At 37.1% G+C, this 18,015-nt stretch overlaps 3 protein-coding genes across 4 annotated transcripts in view; 2 read left to right on the top strand and 1 right to left on the bottom strand.

Annotated features, from left to right (window-relative positions):
• Nucleotides 1-3,385, top strand: part of SQUA1 (MADS-box transcription factor 14) — a 33,531-nt gene extending 30,146 nt beyond the window's left edge. The window contains 6 exon segments of the mRNA NM_001303592.1: nt 239-303; nt 382-481; nt 893-934; nt 1,722-1,763; nt 1,863-1,993; nt 2,910-3,385. Of these exon segments, the coding sequence (NP_001290521.1) occupies nt 239-303; nt 382-481; nt 893-934; nt 1,722-1,763; nt 1,863-1,993; nt 2,910-3,018 (489 nt within the window). The 3' untranslated portion in view covers nt 3,019-3,385.
• A 414-nt stretch (nt 3,386-3,799) lies between these two features.
• LOC105057208 (ultraviolet-B receptor UVR8) lies at nt 3,800-12,352 on the bottom strand. Of its 2 annotated transcripts, none has more exons than XM_010939723.4 (9): nt 12,218-12,352; nt 11,213-11,492; nt 10,460-10,653; nt 10,294-10,341; nt 9,530-9,602; nt 9,015-9,186; nt 4,747-5,178; nt 4,468-4,659; nt 3,800-4,084 (listed from the first exon to the last, which is right to left on the bottom strand). In XM_010939723.4, the coding sequence occupies exons 2-9, from the start codon at nt 11,463-11,465 to the stop codon at nt 4,027-4,029; spliced, it is 1,422 nt and encodes a 473-aa protein (XP_010938025.1). In that variant the 5' UTR covers nt 11,466-11,492; nt 12,218-12,352; the 3' UTR covers nt 3,800-4,026. The 2 variants fall into 2 exon arrangements, with proteins under 2 accessions (XP_010938025.1, XP_073108054.1); XM_073251953.1 differs by lacking the exon at nt 12,218-12,352 and adding an exon at nt 12,158-12,174.
• Nucleotides 12,353-12,925: 573 nt separating this feature from the next.
• Nucleotides 12,926-17,239, top strand: LOC105057218 (uncharacterized). The gene is made up of 8 exons (XM_010939734.3): nt 12,926-13,058; nt 14,904-15,051; nt 15,169-15,291; nt 15,379-15,422; nt 15,510-15,635; nt 16,556-16,640; nt 16,759-16,815; nt 16,900-17,239. Exons 2-8 carry the CDS (start codon nt 14,917-14,919, stop codon nt 16,981-16,983), a joined length of 654 nt encoding a protein of 217 aa, XP_010938036.1. The 5' UTR covers nt 12,926-13,058; nt 14,904-14,916; the 3' UTR covers nt 16,984-17,239.
• Nucleotides 17,240-18,015: the final 776 nt, after the last annotated feature.

Below are 18,015 nucleotides of genomic sequence, written 5' to 3' on the forward strand. Positions count from 1 at the left end.
ATGTTACCACTTCCGGTTAACCCCTATTTTTTTTAATTATTGTCAACCACTACACTACCCATTTTCTTACCATTTTTCTTTCTACGAGCACATTCATGCAAATCCTTTTATATTTGATAAATTGCACAAAATAGCCTAAAAATATGCAATATAATTGATTTCCATCATCTATTAACATAATGGCGGAAGAACCATGTAATTGCAAATATTCATTAACATGTTGTTCCATAATTTGTAGGGTAACTGGTGCCATGAATTTGGCAAACTCAAAGCTAAGGTTGAGGCTTTACAAAAAAGCCAAAGGTAATGTACATTAGCTCAAAATTATAAGCTGCAATAATGTGAAGGCATACTATTAGTAGTTTATTGCAATGATCTCAGGCATCTCATGGGTGAGCAACTTGAGCCCTTGAATCTCAAAGAACTCCAGCAACTAGAGCAACAGCTTGAAAGTTCTTTAAAGCATATAAGAACCAGAAAGGTAAAATCTATCCTATGTTTCCCAAGCATTGATGCTGAACCAGTAATATTTACAAGCAACTGTCCAATACCATATTCTATGTTTTCAATTTTTAACATAAAATACAATCCTATGAAATCCTGCTCTCCCATTTTTAAGGGTTTCACAATAGGACTAGAGATCCTCTAATTTAAGTTGTTAAGCTAAATGAAAGCTGTGATCTCCTCCTTGACTAAAGCTGTACCGAGAATGCGGCATCCCATCCAAATTGTTTTTGTGATGCTTAAGTTTGTAATTTTCATGGTATGATCTACCTCTTATAAACTTTTGAAAATCTATTCCTAAAATGGGAGGTAAACAAGTCTGTTCATAATTTGAACGTGAGTATTTGTATAATTGTATAACTTCTTAAAGAGTTTCTTTGCTGTGCAGTGCCAACTCATGTTTGAATCCATCTCTGAGCTTCAGAAAAAGGTAATCCCCACAATCTTTATTAGTAATAATCATGAAACTAGATAAAGGAGGAGAATATGAAGCTTGGTTAAGCAACATGACGAGTTTACCAAAGATATATTTTTTTTCTTTTCTTTTTTTTTTAATGTTTTTAATAAATCATGAGACGATCCCCTACTCGTATAAATAAGCTATTTAATTCGATAACATTTTGTCATGTTCATGCTCGTGCTCAAGGGTTCAGCTAACCACTCTTCAGAGCACCTGGTTTGCTATGGTAGTTCTAGATGTCATTTTGATCAGTATTCAGTGGTTGTTGAGGTCAGTTAAATGGCTACAGATGGTCTATATCTGGTACAAAATGCCCATGGATGTTGAAGTGGTCAGTTAAATGGCTACAGATGATCATATTTGGTACAGAGTGCCCTCGACAAGGATACTGAAAATTAAATATCCTTTTGCTGATGTCAATTCTGTTTACATTATGCTCCAAAGTTATTGCATTAGATTCAGGAATGCAGGTGAAGCACCAATTGGACTTGGGTGTAGTGGTTGGCGCCCTCTCTTTAACTGCTTGCCCAAGTGAGAGGTCGGAAGTTCATGTTTAACCACTAGAAATTGAAAACTTAGCTGCTAGAGAAGTGGTGAAAAACATATATCACATTTTAACAGTTCAAAATCTAATACCCTTCACAATTATGTCTTATTAGATGATCTTCACAATAATGTATATCACATTTTAACAGTTCGAATTCTAATACTCCATGGTCACACATTAGCTACTCTGACCTTGGTATTTTTTGTACAGGAAAAGTCACTGCAGGAGCAGAACAAGATGCTGGAGAAGGAGGTGAGCTGCCATTTGCCGCAATGATTAATGCAGTTCTTTGTGATATATCCTTCTCATGCATGCCTGATTGGTTAGCGCCATTTGTTGTTTTTGAAATAGCTCATGGAGAAGCAGAAGGTGAAGGCACTAAACCAGCAGGCACCTTGGGAGCAGCAAGGCCCGCCGCAGACAAGCTCATCATCCCCAACCTCCTTCCTGATCGGAGACTCTCTCCCCACCCTGAATATTGGGTACGTTCTCATGCCACAACTCTTATTTTTAACCTTGTATTTTATCCTGATAATATAGGCTCCATATGTCAACCTAGGCACACCAGTGAATAAGTAATCAGTCATGAATGCACAGAGTGCTATTATGTACAACCACTAAGATTTTTATTAATACAAACTAAGATTTTAAAGCTCATAGGATAGAGATGTCTCGATTTCTGTATTAAACGAGATATCCCACTGTTCCATCCTATCTCAACAGTAGTTTTGATCATGCATTCCGATAGACATCCTCCGTCTCACTCTCCTTTCCTTCCTCTCTTTTCTTTCTTTTTTTTTCTTTTCTTTCTTTTTTTTTTCTTTTTTCTTACTCCATTCCTTCTTCTTCTTTTTTTTCTTCTCCCTTCTTTTTTTTTTTTTTTTCCCTTTCATTTTTTGTCTCTCTTTCCACGTTACTTTTTTTTGTTCATCTTTCTTTTCTTTCTAAACTTTCTTCTCTCTATACTCCTGACCTCACTCCAGCCCTGCTTTTCTCATGTAAACGGGACAGAATAGGAAGGCCGGGACACCACCCATCCTGCTAAGTTGTAAAATCTTAATGCGAATAATGAATAGCATCCACTATCTAGCATCAGTGCACCAGCAATAATTCACACTATTTTCAAATCTAGATCTGGTTTCAATTAGATCTCATGTAATCAACATTTACACCATCTAGCTCTGTGAAAGTTTTCAGCAAATCTTCTAGCATTTAAGCTTGTCCATTAAATTTTCTGCAAATTCTGCAAGTTGTGTTCATGACTGATTTTCAGTTCTCTAGGTTTGTGCTCAATTTTGCACATTGATCAGGTGCCTGAAGCATCTGCTAGGGCTGCAGCATACGTGCATAAAGAAGAAACTAGGTGCAACTCTAAGCAAGTTTTTCACTTTGATGCAGGACATACCAATGTAGCGGAAATGAACATGGGGAGGAAGCAGCACAACCCCAGGTTCGTATAGGAAACAGCCTGTTACCACCTTGGATGCTTAGCCACTTGAACGGGTAGAAGCTACCGTTCCGCAGTCAACTTGAATGGTTTAAACATTTCACGAACTCTTTAGATTATACTGTATTTGGATGTTTGGAACACTCTCCAGCTACAATTTAAAATACATGCCCAGATATCTCAGGGGAGTATTGAGATTAGGGGTTTCTCGTACGTTCCTATCTGGAAGTAGATGGGGCTGTGGGAACCTTAAGTGTGTATAATGTACTAGTCTACTATAATTTGCTCTTGTTTATTTGGACTCAGGTGCTAGAGTGGATACAACTAGCTTGTAAAATGCTGTGCGAAATTTTATGTACAGGAGATAATGGTTGCACTGAGCAAAAATCCTGCTAGTAAAAATCCAGATCCTATTTTCTTTATATAATTTTTACCGCCTCGGCAACATCCATCAGCCTCTCTTATTATAAAGAAAGATACTGTGCACAAGATTTTGCGGGCCTGAGCAAGCAGCCTTAATCCTGTCATTTATGATACCGCCATCTGAGGCACACGCTGGACAGAGATAGGACATCAGCAATGCAAATACTTGATAATAGGCACTTGGCTATGATTCTACGTGGTAATAACTGAAACGGAGGTAATGTTAGCTTGCACATCCTTCTTTCTATCACTATCAAGTATCCGAAGCAACTCATTTAACACAAAAAAATAAGCAATGCAAAGAGTAGTTTCACCCTCGAGGCCACAGCCATGCTCGCGCTGCTCGACTTGACATACTGTGGAACTTCGAATTTGTAGTTCATGAGTGCAACAAGTTTCTACGGGTGATAATAGCTGCTTCATAAACCAGGCTGGTGCCCTCATAATCTATGAATGTTGTTTCTCAAATAAATTTTACATGACAAGTTGATGAATTAAGACTATCCATCCATTTTCTTTCGGCTTATGCCGTGCCCTTCTTTTTAAAAAAAAAAAAAAAAAATTACCCAAGACACTGCTCTCTTTGAATAAGACAGATTACAACATACAAAGGAGAGTTGACTTCACTGGCCTTCATCTTAGCCTTCATTGCTTGCCCTCTTTTTCTTCGTAATCACAATTGCCCTGTGCAAACAAATGTTCCCTACAAAAACCAAACTACCGATCAGCATCTTTTATTCCAGAAACAAATGGGTAAAAAGAGTCAATGAGCCAACTCTGAAAGTAGTATTTTACTTTGGATGCACCAATTTCACTAAGAATTTGGAAAAGGCTTGAGTGTGGAAAGTACAGTAAAAGAAGAGGCCTAGGTTGGTTTACCAATGCTGTAACCGACCGTACCATTGTTCCATAATGCATGTCGTGCAAATTGTTCAAGATACTAGGTTTGAGTTTGGCAACCGCCATTGCTTACAGATCACCTAACCGGTAGGTCTTTTCAGTTTGTTTTCTAATTTAGCAAAGTGCCTTGCTGTACAACTACATGAGTAATTCAGTGCCATTTCAAGTTCTCAGGTTACACCGTACCTCAATCTGTCGCACAGGCGTGCCAAGGCATCTGCACCAGTTCGAGATGCAACATCCTCAATTATATAAGAATTTGATAAATTCACACACTCTGCAAGCCTGAACTCGCATAATTCTTTCAAAGAGCAGGCATCAGTTAGAACAGCCGAATGGCCACCACCAGCTGCCAGTCTGCTAACCTGTCCAACGCACCTAAAATAAAATATTTCATGAGTTTAGGCTTTAGATGGTCTACAAAATGAGAATGAGACTAAATGTAATAATTGGACGATAGCCTACCAATCAACAGGTGAAGGGAACCATGCATATGTAGATTTGTCGTTAGCTGCCTGACCATAACTGTTGTAACCAAATCCATATATCCTTCCATCTCTCATAGAAATAAGCGTGTGAGAATGGCCACAAGTAACGAGTTGCACTCCATTAGGAATGACCAACACTGGAATATTTCTTAGTAACGTATCAGATGCATTAGCATCGCAGGAAAAGAAACCATGATGGGGGCCGAGGCCTAACTGCCCTGCTTGACCACCACCCCAAGCATAAAGGGCACCTTTTGCGGTTACAGCACATGTATGTACACCACCGCAGGCAACGTCTTTAGCAAATATTCCATCTAGGGCGACCACTCGCCTTGGAAGCAACTCTTTATCCCCGGACTGAAGAGAGCAATGCCCAAGTTGCCCCATACTTCCTAGCCCCCAAGTATACCTTAAAACAGCAAAAGAACCCCATCAGAGCTCAACAGTCAACTTCAATAATTGACCAAAAAATTCTAATCACATTAGACCGCTTGGACTTCAATAAAATAGGAAATATGCAGATGTAGACAAATGTAATCGAAACTCTGGAGCACTCCCGTACTAACTACTGCAAAATCCAGAAGATTTTAGCCAAAGCAATTTTGGACTGATGCAGAGAATCCACCGTTATAGTGTAAACAACAAATCTGACTTGATAATATTGCTTTCAAAATCTTTCAGGTCTGTTTGGATAATATTGCTTGCAAAGGGATTTCTGGTTTTTTTGTTTTGCAGGAAAATTTTATGCTCCGTATTTGTTGGACATTTAACTTCATTGCTTTACCAAATAAGGCACCTAAAAGCAAAAGCTTTAACTTTCCAAGAGTGCAGCAGCAGCAACTTTTTACTTAGCCCATCAAAACCAAAGAATGAGGAAAAATTAAAATTTCCTTTTCCACTGAATGGATTTTCTTTTCCTTTACCATGGATTTACTTGCAACCAAGCAGACCCTTAGAAACTTAATTGATTTGAAATCTGTTTACTATTCAATAAATTGTCTGACAGTTTTTTATTCTTTCCATATGCACTTGCTCAATTACACTTGAATCCTATGTTCATGACTAAGCTTGACAAATGAAAGTTAGGTCAGAATGGACATGGATATGTAGAATTGGACAGGAGATAAATGAATAAATATTAGAAACAACTGTTGTTATACTGCTATGAAGTGTTTGGTAAATCATTGATAAAGGAAAAACATATATTTATATGAGAGAAATTGTAGAAATTTATGTTTCCGTATGTTAGGCAAAAAGGATATGGAGAGGAAAATTTTCTATATAGTTGAGGCTTAATAGCCAGATCTGGATTTACAGAAAATATACTTCCCATCTGAGCTGTTTTTGACCCACAATTTGAAAGGCGAGACAATGGAATTTGATGATGCTCCTAGCCTTAAATGAAGATTTTCAAAATATCATGAAGTAGCCTAAGTCTCAGCAACAAATCAAAACTCAACATCAAAACATTTGAAACCAGTCATCTAAGCACTACATGAGTTATTAAAATACCTTGACATGTGCAATCTTAATGATATCGGGAACCTTGGCATGAAATATACTGAGTTGGCATATCAAAATGGAACACTAATTCATCAAATAGTGATTAATGAAACAAGACAAGCATTGCTACCTATCATGTATTGTGCATATAAAATCAAAGAAACACCAAAAAGTATATTATTGGATCAAGTAAAGAAAAGCTCTAACCTGCAGTTCTATTTCGACGAGATCTGTAACTAACATGTGCACAAAAAAGGAAAAAACTGTGACTTCTTGTGTTGTTCTCAGATTAACATCTTTAATTAAGAAACAGGAAATGCTGTGTAGGATAAAGGAACAGACTTGAAATATAGCTATTTGACCATCACTTGGGGAAATAGTAATCAAAAGACAAATAATAATCAAGCAATTTCTAATGTATACTCATCTATAACAGGTAGCAATGAATCCATCTAGATCAACATCCAGAATCAACAGCTCAAATTGTTTCATACTTTCAGACCAACTTCATAAAATTGGATATCAAAACTTTTTTCTGGATGCGACATTCTAGAAATAAATGTGCCCAGTTGAAAAATCAACTTACTAGAGAAACTTTATAAGATAACCATCACCTTGGTACAAAGCAAGCTCTAATGGGGTTAAAGTCCCAAAAGCTTGATTAACTTGTGTTCTGGAATTGTATATGAACCGACAAGGTCTATTCTAGAAGGTCTGGAAATTTAATATCCTATAACAATTTATTAGCAATTCCAAGAACTACTGGTCAGATTTTCAAATTTTAGCATATGATGCTATCTCTTGGCACTTCAGTTGAAAAGACTGTTTTCAAGGACAATAACACCATTTGCATAGAATGCCTAGACCAGATGCTAGATAATCACCAAGCAATCAGGATCATGAATTAAAAATTCATCCTAAATATTTTATTTTTCTTATCACTGAAATGTAAGCAATATGTGAAGCTAGCTAATGTCATTTCAGCATGTCCTATCCACTCCCGATGAAAAAGCATGGTTTACATCCAAAATAGACATGGCATGTGCTAGCATACCAAAGTGTGGGTCTAATTTGTTTGAGAAAAGGAAAACAAGATTTGCAGATAGGGCCTTCAATGCTGGCCCATTGTATTTGCTCGTGCTCTAGAAAAGCATGCATTACAAGACTTATTTGCTTGTATTTCTATACCTATGTGCTTAGTTTCCCTGTCCAACCTATATTCTAACTTGAGCTACCACAACAATGAATGAAACTTAACAGAGCTATCACTAGATTGTCCAGTTGGGTTCATGTCAGTTTGCATCAAGTCTAAATCAGAAAGCGCACAGGTCAATCTATTTGAATATTTTAATCAGGTTTGGGATTATATTAGATATTAGCAGGCCAAGTTCAAGTCAAGCCCTATACCTATTAAAGCAATCCTGATCTGTAACCATCAAACCTGAACCATTTGGCAACCAGTTTCATGGAACACAAACCAATATTGGCAAAGAATGGTTCTGAAGGATTATAACCACAGATTAAAGTGCCAGTTGGCACAGCATGCTACATGTCTTCCTAATGCACATGGCTGTCACAATGCCAGCTGAATACCAAGAACTGGTATGGCATGGCATGTACCATGCCAATGCCAAGTTGGCACATCACTGCATAAGGATGTTCTAATCCTTGGTTACAATTCATCTGGATATGCATATACACATATAGGTATAGATAATTTGCATAAACAAGTAAGCAGACATATATTCATTTATTTGTGTACAATCTTTAAATAGAGGTTTGAGTATGTTTATAACCCCACAAAGCCTGCTAATGCACTATTGGATGTAAGTTTTTCTTGACCTAGGCTTCAGTGTTTTGAAATGTGGTTCACATGGCCGTATGTACAGCTGCATTTGTGTATGAAGCCTGGTGACTGTATTGCATTAGGGCTTGGCTAAATAGTAAGCCATCCCTTCTACATAGGCCCAAGTAGCTCTCATATGCAGCCTAGACACATGGATTGTAATACCGATGAATGATAAGTCACTTCCTCAAGAAAAGAAGATGGACTTTTAAGTCCTTTAGAAAATTAGTAGCTTAAATACTATACCTCTTGTTTATTAGACATGTACTCTAGGCTGAGCTATAACTCCAGCATCCTCATTGCTTGTTTTTTGGTTCATCATATTGTTAATTTGCAAATCCAATCATAGCATTAATGTACCTCAAATTTGAGATAGCTCATAGAGAATACTATTATCATTTTACATTACCATGTCATATTATGCTAAATAAGGCTCTTAAATAAGTGGGGAAATGTATGCATGCATCTCCTTCCGTCCACAGAAATTTTACTTATATATTTATGACTTCTAACTAATTTTCATCTAACATCATGAATTCTCTTTATTTTTAAATATTTTCACAGATGCCTGCATATGCATCCACATGCTGCATCTGCACCAAGCAGCACCTCTACCACCTGCATTATGTAGTCACTTTTTAAAACCTTTCTAGGCTTGACAACAAAAAAAAAATACTACCATTGGTGAGTGAGTACACAACTAAGTTAACTTGGGACTAGTTAATCAACTGAACTCCTTTCCTATGCAGTGTTGCATCCACTAACTGGATTGGGTTTCCACTTAGGGAGCTTTCAAGAGTCCAATAATGCTACTTGTGTCATGCGAGAAAACCACATGATCTCATCTCTGATAGCTGGGATAACTCCAAAAACCAACATCCTTTCAGATAACTTACACCTCGCCATTTTCTGATATTGCTGCTGTATGGTACTCCCCGCATGACACTTGTGTGATCTTCAAAAGCTCAGGGGCTTCATCTAGGAATCTCGCATATGCATTCAATACACGAGCTCCTTGTAGTCCTTCACAAGTAAAACCTCTGCCAAGCTGACCATACTCATTGTAGCCTGGTTTGTCAGAACAGGAACACAGATCTAGTTAATAACTCAAACGAAATCAATGGTAAGGATACACAGTGTTTTTCCCTAAATTGGCTTTAAAAATAGAAAAAAGAAAAGCAAATACACATGCATCTTTCTGCAACATTACAGCCTAGGAATCCAGGCATCTAAGGAGGTGTTTCAAAAGTCTCTGGCTACAAAGCAGTCATTTCAGCATTATGCTCTAGCATAAATAGAATATTAATCAATGAAGAGCTATTATTCATCTTGAAGTGATAAAAGCAGCTGTTAAACTCCAAATGCCATGATAAGTTAAACATAAAATCATATGAATATTTTCATCAATTACCCCATGCTTGCAGCAGACCATCCTCAGATAAAGCCACTACGTGAACTGACCCACAAGAAACTTGGCGTATGATCTGCATGAAAAAGCAAGATAATAAGTAATCATACAGGACAAGGTCTCGCTACATGCAGTGAATGATGAATTATTATTCAGAAGACACAAGATTTCATGCATGGTAACCAGGAACCTCTTACTTTTGTGGGCTGTCCGCAAAGGATCCAAAATACGGATGGTAATAACTAAGCAATCCATGCATCTCTCCTTATAGATCTAGCAATCACAATTGACCAGCCTACAAATTTAAACTGGCCACATGGCATTCCAAAAAGCAAGTATTCGGGGGGCAAAAAAAATAAAAAAGCAAGTCGGAAATAGGGGACATATTTTCACAGAAAGTGCTAGTCATTCCTGGTTATACTCTGCGACAACTTTGTAGATCAAAAGATCAATAAAGAAGAGAAAGGAATATGGAATGATAGAGGAAAGATGTGAAGTTCAAAATAACAACATTGTGACAATTTCTTAGAGGATGTACAAAGAAACACAGAGAAAAATATGGAAAATAAAAAAAAATGTGAACTTAGTAGCCACCTTTCTGTATAAAGTGACGGAAACAAAATTGCCATAAAACAAGCATAAATTACATTTGAATACTCCTCCATGTGTATGTGGAACACATTGCATTTTATTCAGTCTGATATGTCAATAGATATTAAATGTCTATTACATTGAATCCAAGAGGTGTACATAAAGAAATCGCTTACAGTGTTTGGAGTAAAGGCCCCCCAAAAAATACGTGGATGGTTTGATCCCTGATAGGAAAGGAATAAACTTGTTAATGATCCACAAAGCTTTTGGCAAGGTTACATAAATCTAAATTAAAAAAAAAAAATACAAAATCCTTCAAAAGAAAGGTAAAAAGTCAAGCACCTGATTTTGTCCCCAAACCCAAAGCCTACGAGAAGAACTTGTACCATCATTCTCCCGCGGTTCTGCAATAGCAGCTGTACAATGTGCTCCACAGGATACAGATTTCACAAACTCTGTCTGCAATAACTTAACCTTTTTGGGATGCTTTCTACTCTCCTCAGTTCCATCCCCTAACTGACCAAATTCATTTGAGCCTACTTTTTCGAAATAGTTAACAAAATTAGCCAGTCATCTTCACCAAACAACTTCCAGTTATACATTTATAATGTAATCCTGCAAACTCAGAGAGAGAGAGGGGCACCAAATATACCAACTTCATCTTAATTACCAGAGCTCCTCTCTGGAGACAGATATGTATGGTGTGAAACGTAACTATTGAAGCCAAGGTTTTGAATATTTTCGGCTATAGCTCAGATTCCCATATTTCTTTTACATACACCAGTGATATTTTTTTCTGATTCTCACATCATTTATCTCTTCACAGTATTTGTCTTAGACCTCTCATTTAAAAGCTTAAACGCTACCATGTACATTTTAAAGATAGAAAATGCTTCCCATGTTTAAATTCATTTACATCTCCAAAAAGTGGGTCACAACAACAAATTCCCTTGAGTTCTCAATGACTCTTGCAGCGTATAAAACTTCATAAATTTTAATCGTGGATAAGCCTACATATGGAATGCTATTATGAATCATAAAAGTAGCGCTAGAGTCAAACTTCAAATATAAGTTTGCAAAAGAGACTAGACTCACCCCATGTAAATAGCGACCCATCAGAGGCTACTGCTGCAGAATGTTCCCGGCCACATGCAACATCCAACCATCGCAGGTTCTCTCCTCCCGTACCCCTGAATAGCTTCGATGGAAGACTCTTAGGAATCCTCAAATGACACTCCTTACCCTTCCTTGCTGTCTGCCCACTCTGGTTATAGCCCCACATATATATTGCACTCCTTGAAGGGAGGTTTATGACTCGGACATCACACAAGACTTCATCAATATCCATTTTCTTAAATAACAATCACCTAAATTCCTGAAGACAGAAATGCAATCAAATTTCCACCAATGAAAGCACCTAGCTTGGATGAAAACAATATCATCAAAATTAGAAATTATTAACAATATGAACAAAGAATAAGAGAAGATTAACATGCCAAATCACCTTCAAATAGTTATCATCAAATATCAGTACATCGATAAGAAATCAGAGATCTCAAAACCAAGAAATTATCCACAAACCATTTACCCAAACCCCCAAAATACCAACATTCATCGTTCTTTTAAATTAACTTACGACCCAAAAACACCAATAAATGAAAAACAAGAACCGAACAAAATCGCTGATTAACATGCAACAAGCTAATTGATGAACATTTATCAATTTAGCTAAGAATTCATGAAAAGAAGAAACAAGTCATAGAATTTATACTGAGAGGACAACGAAGGTCAATTAAAATCGCCAAAATCAAAAAACAAAATCTTTTGTAGGAAGCGTACTAATTAGGGTTTCTTTTTCAAGGAATCATCGGAAAACTAACAGCCCCATCAGAAAACGAACAAATTCCACCACAAGCAAACGATTCGAAGCACGAGGAAATCGAGACAGAAAAAGTCCCAAGATTAGGGCTCCAATTAAAACATACGTCCGAGCAAGAGGAAATCGAGAGAGAAAAACGAGTAGATGCATTGAATTCTTGCCGAGAATTAGGCGAGCGACGAACGAATAAGGGAAAGACCAAAAGAGGGATACGAACGTACTTGGAGAGATGGAGAGCTCTCCCTCCGAAGCCCACAAATCTCCGAGTCCTTGGAGCCAAGTCGAAAAATAACACGCACGCAACGTAATTGTCTGAAGATATAGATTATAAGCTCCGAACCCGCAGGGTCTTTACTCTTTTCCCTCCCCTAGGCCCACGAAGATTCTAGAATCCCAGCACGCGCGTTTAATAAAATTACACAGAACTCACGTGACAACAACTCGTCAGATATTACACGCTCGTTCTCGAGAAATAATTGCCTGGAGCACGCCCAGGTGGACCACTAAAATCCCACGGTGGATAACACGCCACAATAATCTTTTTATGTCACGAATTTTTGATTGCACGTTATCTATCGTCCACATGCTCCGACATTTGTGCTGGTCTACCTAGCGTCGTCCAGACGATAATTTCTCCTAGTTCTCCGTCATGAAATCGGAGCATAAATATCAGGCTGCCACCTGGCATTTGTGACCCTTCTCGTTAAATAATTCGTCATTTGTAACGGGGAGCCCGGGGATTGCTCTTGAGACGACGCATGGTTAAAGTTGCGTGCGTTGAAAGCATATATGCGGACCGGACGATCTGCCGTTGCGTTGGCTCAAAGGAACCGTGATCTGACCCGCATAAAAATTCTGTGAAGACGATTGGAGCTAAGAGGAACCATCCAGTCGACGGTTGAGATCGGCGGATTCCGTGCTCCTCAGGCACGTTGGGGTGGGTGGCGTCAATGACTCCTCAGCTACCGACGCCATTTTTTTTATAAATCCAATCCTGACCTTCGTTCGAGCAAGGATCCTGCGAAGAGCTTTTCTCTGGGTTGCGGATTTTACCACAAAAAGGTATGATTTTTGTCTTCTTGTTATTCTCTAATCTCTAATTCTGACCGTTTCTATCCTCCTATCCATGATGGTTTTTTTTTTTTTTTGATGATTCTAATGCGAGAAACCTTTGTATCCGTACGGTTATGCTCTTTATGAATTTGAGAGGTTTTTACAGATATTTTTTGAGATTTTTTGGTTAGTTTTGGAATATTTTAATTCGAATTTATAAGAGAAATGGATCAATCTGATTAATTAGCAACCGTGAAGAGAGCAAATCTTGGTTTTTTTGATGCAAAGGAGGCATTTTTGATGAAATTCGATGATCTGAAGGAGAAGAAAGATCATGAATTCCTTTTTGCGCGTGTGCGTGCGTGCGTGCGTGCGTTTGTGGTATGAGTGGCGGGCACACCCGGGGAACCGTGGAACTTACTTTTCTTGCATACGGAACACTGAAAATTAGGATAGCAAATTCGTTAATCTGGTTGACAGGATTATCGTCTACCTCTACTTGCTGTGTTTCTCTCTCTTTTTTCCCTGGGAAAATGTTTGGTGGATTTTGGAGAGACAAGTATGTTGTATTTTTGATTGTTTAATCACAATGTCCTTTGTTTGTTCTTTCTTCTCTTAAAAAATAAGCGAGAGAGAGGAACTTGTTGTGTAGAAAACCCGGGGTTTGATTAGCTACTGCTGCTATTATGACAGACTTTTCCATGGATAGAACTTTGTTGCATTATGTCATTTCCAGGGAATCGTATCGATTGTCTTTTTCCTTTGTCAAGCCAGGAATCACAGTGATTATCATTCAGGTTTCATATTAAATAAACAAACAATTGTGTTGATCCTAGAGGATATATAGCCAAACTCTTTAAGCAAAAACTTGCCTTTATTATTTCTTTTAATTTTTCCTTCCTGATATCTGCAGAACCTGGTTGCCTTTTTGAATTTTTCTAGGGAGATTTGCAATTGCCATGGGATCAGTTGACAAAGATGGCACCTTCTAATAGGATCACTTATTTCTGAAGTAAAACTACAAGCATTTGAATATATCTAATGATTAGCATATGTGGGTTGTTCTATCCAAATTGGGACTCTTTCATCAAAAATGGGTTCGTGTGGGTAAAATTGTGGGATTGGTTGCTACTCTAGATTATTTCTCCGGATCCTAAAAGTTGAAGAGCCATCAAAATGGAATACTGAGCAGTTCTTTTGTTTAAGGCAGCCATTCCTCCATAAGGAGAGTATTGGTGAACAATGACTCCGTTAAAATCATTGAATGTGCCAGGGCTTGAAACCCATCGTGAAAATTCAAGCTCAACATTCTTAATCAGGAATTTGCGTAACTAGGAGAGGGTATCTTTCATTTTGCACATGTCAATAGTTCTATACATTTTGTAGGTACACTGTCTAAGGAGGGCAAAGGGCTGATCTCACAGACTCTACAACTCTTTTCCTGTCTTAGCTTAAAATTATGTGATGCTATAGTTATCGATTACTTTATATAAAAAATTCCTGTAACATGCAATTTTGTTCTTGCGAGATATAATAGCTGTAGTTGGCAATTCAATGGCTGCAATTACTATGACGATATAGGAAAATTATTCAAATTGTATTGTTTGAGTTATGTCAGCACTGGTTTTGGAAATATATCTTATTAACTAGTTTACTAGCGGACCTTCTTTGTGCGGTTGAAATGTGGTGTGTGCTTCAATTGGAAGAACAGACAGGCACCCTAGTGCTCTAGAGATTTTGTTTTTTGGTGATGCTAATTTCATTGACTGTCAACTGACATTGATAACTTTTTTAAGTAAGAAAGCAAAAGATAACAACTGAGATATAATTTTATGAATCTTGAGGTACTTTCAGGTGCCTAACAGCAATGGCAAACACATCGGCTGCAAAGAAGCTCATGCAAATTGATGTTAGCTCAGACACCGTGTGCCCATGGTGTTTTGTCGGTAAGAGCAACCTTGAAAAAGCTATGGATCTAGCAAAGGACCAATTTGATTTTGAGGTTGTCTTTTATCCTTTCAAATATGCATAGTTGAACTCTCATATTAACATAGATACTTCTTGCAATCTTCCAACGCTTGGCTATTCACAATTTTTTTCCTTTTGTTCCAATTGGCAGGTACGATGGCATCCATTTTTCCTTGACCCTTCTGCACCTAAAGAAGGTATAAAAAAGTCTGATCATCTAAAGCAGAAGTTTGGAGTTGACCAATATGAACATATTGTATCAAGGATTACAGAGGTCCTTTTCACATGCCTTGGATTGATATTCATCAGAAATACTTAAAAAGCAGGCCATTACATGTATTTTGTTGATTGAATTTTTCAGGTATTTCGGGGACTTGGCCTTGAATATGACACTTCCGGGCTAATGTAAGTCTACTGCATATTGGTTCAGTGTTTCACAAGTATTGACTACAGATTGATCTGTCCATTTTGCTATGCTTATATTTGCTGCAGGGGAAATACACTGGATAGTCACAGGCTCATAACATTTGCTGCACATCAGGGCTATGATAAGCAAAATGCTCTAGTTGGAGAATTATTCAACAATTATTTTTGTCGGGGAAAGTATATTGGAGACCGGTAATTGTATACATGATTAATGTAGATATTTATGCAGTATGCCATACAGGGGAACCTGTTGTGTGGTTGCAAACTTTTTGTGTTTATAACATATTTGGGCTATTATAAATATATCATTGCAAGACAATGAAAATAAAATGCTGTGATGAGCCATGAGTAAGCTCGATGCTATTCAGACTTATGACAGATATTACTGCATTATTGTGTAGCTACTTAAGAGTATATAACAGTGTCAAACATACGCATGCTTATAGAAGAAACTACTCAGATTCAGTTGGACATTTATGAGCTATTATTCACAGTTATACTGAGCATGTCTCTTGAATGCTGTTACAAGAGTTAATATTGCATCTTTGTGTCTCTCTTCCTCTCTTCTCATTGATAATTTTCACTTGAAGTTGACTTTACTCTTACAATTGTGCCAAATTGCTTTTCCTTTTTCTTCAGCAACTTGTTAAGCATGAGATTTCTCCGTGATGCAAGTAACCACCGATCACTCTGTAACCCATTACATGTGCACCAGAAGAAGCACGTATATGTATCATGTATAAAATGATGGTTTTATGCAATGATGGTTATGATTATATTCATAGCAGTGGGGAATGACCTCCTAGTTGAGGTGTCATATAGTGGAAGCTGTTTGCTTTTTGAAAGAGCTTTAACGTTCTCAAAAAACGACTAGAGAATAGGGTGTCATCCTGAATAACTATACTTGATTATTGAGGCATCTCTCCCTCTCTCTACCAAAGAGCTTCTTATTAAACAACACTAATATGATTTCCTCATTTAAAGATTCATATATGTGTGGACAAATTGATTGCGACATCATTTATTATAAAAGAGTGTAATATATGAAACTGATGTTTTAAAATAAGTTACCATACTTACTAAGGTTTAGCATCTAAAATGATGATATGCAGGGAAGTTCTTTTGGATGCTGCTAGAAAGGTTGGCATAGAGGGGGCAGCAGAATTGCTTGAAGACCCTAGGAAGGGGCTTGAGGAGGTTTTTTTCAATTTTCTAATGACCAGTTTATCACAGCATCTATAATTTTTCACTTTGTTTTGTCTTCTTTATCCTGTATAATTGTCCTAATTATCCTTATTTGGTTAACTTTACAAAGGTTTATGAAGAACTAGAGAAATACTCTTCATGCATTAGAGGAGTCCCACATTTTGTGGTATGCACTAATCTTTACATTATTTTGTGCCTATACAGTGTCATTTTATCTGTTCAATATTTCCTGATTTGTTTCTTCCATCAGATTAATGGAAAATACAAGCTTAGTGGAGGCCAACCTCCTGAAGTATTCCTGAGAATGTTCCAAGCAGTTGCAAATGAAATGTGAGATCATAAACTGCTGTTAATTGTACGGGACATGGTTGCCATGGGAATAATTTTGAGGACCCCTCAATGTCTGCTCTATAATTTGTACATGCTGCAATATTTATTTAATAAACTCTGTACCCCTTAGGTTACTTCCAAGAATAATATACATGCAACCTAGGTTTATTCCAAGATTTATAATGCATGAAGACATGGAGTAATATAAGTTAAATCATGTATATGTTTTACTGAGAAAAAAATTTTGTGCCTATCTTTCATCTTGGATGGTAATCTCTCTTCATTTTTCTTTTTCTTTTTTTTTTTATTTGTGCCCATGTCTTGCTTGGATGGTAATCTTTGATTTTTTTTTTTCTTTTTCTATTTTTTTGCCTTTTTAATCCTATCTTGGAAATGCACTTCCATCTTTGTGCTAATGTCATGTTCACTTGAGAGCTTTTCTTGTCCTTCACAATCATTTTGTGTTTGATTATGTTAAGTTGTGACCTTGATGTTTCCAAGAAACTATTTACGATTGTTTATTTTAAAGAAGGAAAAGAAAGGTAAAAATGAGGAAATTGCTAGCTTAACCTTTAAATTGCCTTGGTTGTTAAATTTGTTTAGAGCCATAAGATGAAAGGTCTTGCTTGTGAGTACACTACTTCCTCTGAAGGAAGTAGATTGTTGCCGTCAGAATCGTGACTATAAAGGCTTGTGCTGAATTTAGATGTATCATCAAATTACTCATAAAGGCAGCATCTAATTGAGGGATTAGATGTGGATATGTTGTAAGGATATGGTTGTATTAAAAGAAAACTGCTTAGAAACTTATTTTTCTTGAAAGGTCTACTTTTTTCGTTTGTCTGTTTCATTAGAATGCTAACAAATTTGAAAACCTTAATAACCAGTTATTTTGAAACATTTTTAATTTTGATGGAAAGGTCTTTAGTTTTTTTTTCCCTGTTTCATTTTTTTCCTTTTTTTCATGGATTTCCTTGCAGCTAATCAAAATTTCAAATGATTTTGGATGATAAAGTTCATCTAGGATTGAAAATAT

This window comes from Elaeis guineensis, chromosome 2 (assembly GCF_000442705.2).
Source record: "Elaeis guineensis isolate ETL-2024a chromosome 2, EG11, whole genome shotgun sequence".
In the NCBI taxonomy this organism is placed as follows: domain Eukaryota; kingdom Viridiplantae; phylum Streptophyta; class Magnoliopsida; order Arecales; family Arecaceae; genus Elaeis; species Elaeis guineensis.

Excerpts from the sequence above, each read along its gene's own strand:
- LOC105057208 (XM_010939723.4), bottom strand. The coding sequence starts at position 11,465 with ATGGATATTGATGAAGTCTTGTGTGATGTCCGAGTCATAAACCTCCCT. Across the intron at positions 10,342-10,459 it reads GGGTTTGGGGACAAAATCAG|GGATCAAACCATCCACGTAT; the intron begins GTGCTTGACTTT and ends CTTTCCTATCAG. Across the intron at positions 9,187-9,529 it reads TGGTCTGCTGCAAGCATGGG|GCTACAATGAGTATGGTCAG; the intron begins GTAATTGATGAA and ends CTGACAAACCAG.
- LOC105057218 (XM_010939734.3), top strand. The coding sequence starts at position 14,917 with ATGGCAAACACATCGGCTGCAAAGAAGCTCATGCAAATTGATGTTAGC. Across the intron at positions 15,052-15,168 it reads AGGACCAATTTGATTTTGAG|GTACGATGGCATCCATTTTT; the intron begins GTTGTCTTTTAT and ends TCCAATTGGCAG. Across the intron at positions 16,816-16,899 it reads GAGGAGTCCCACATTTTGTG|ATTAATGGAAAATACAAGCT; the intron begins GTATGCACTAAT and ends TTCTTCCATCAG.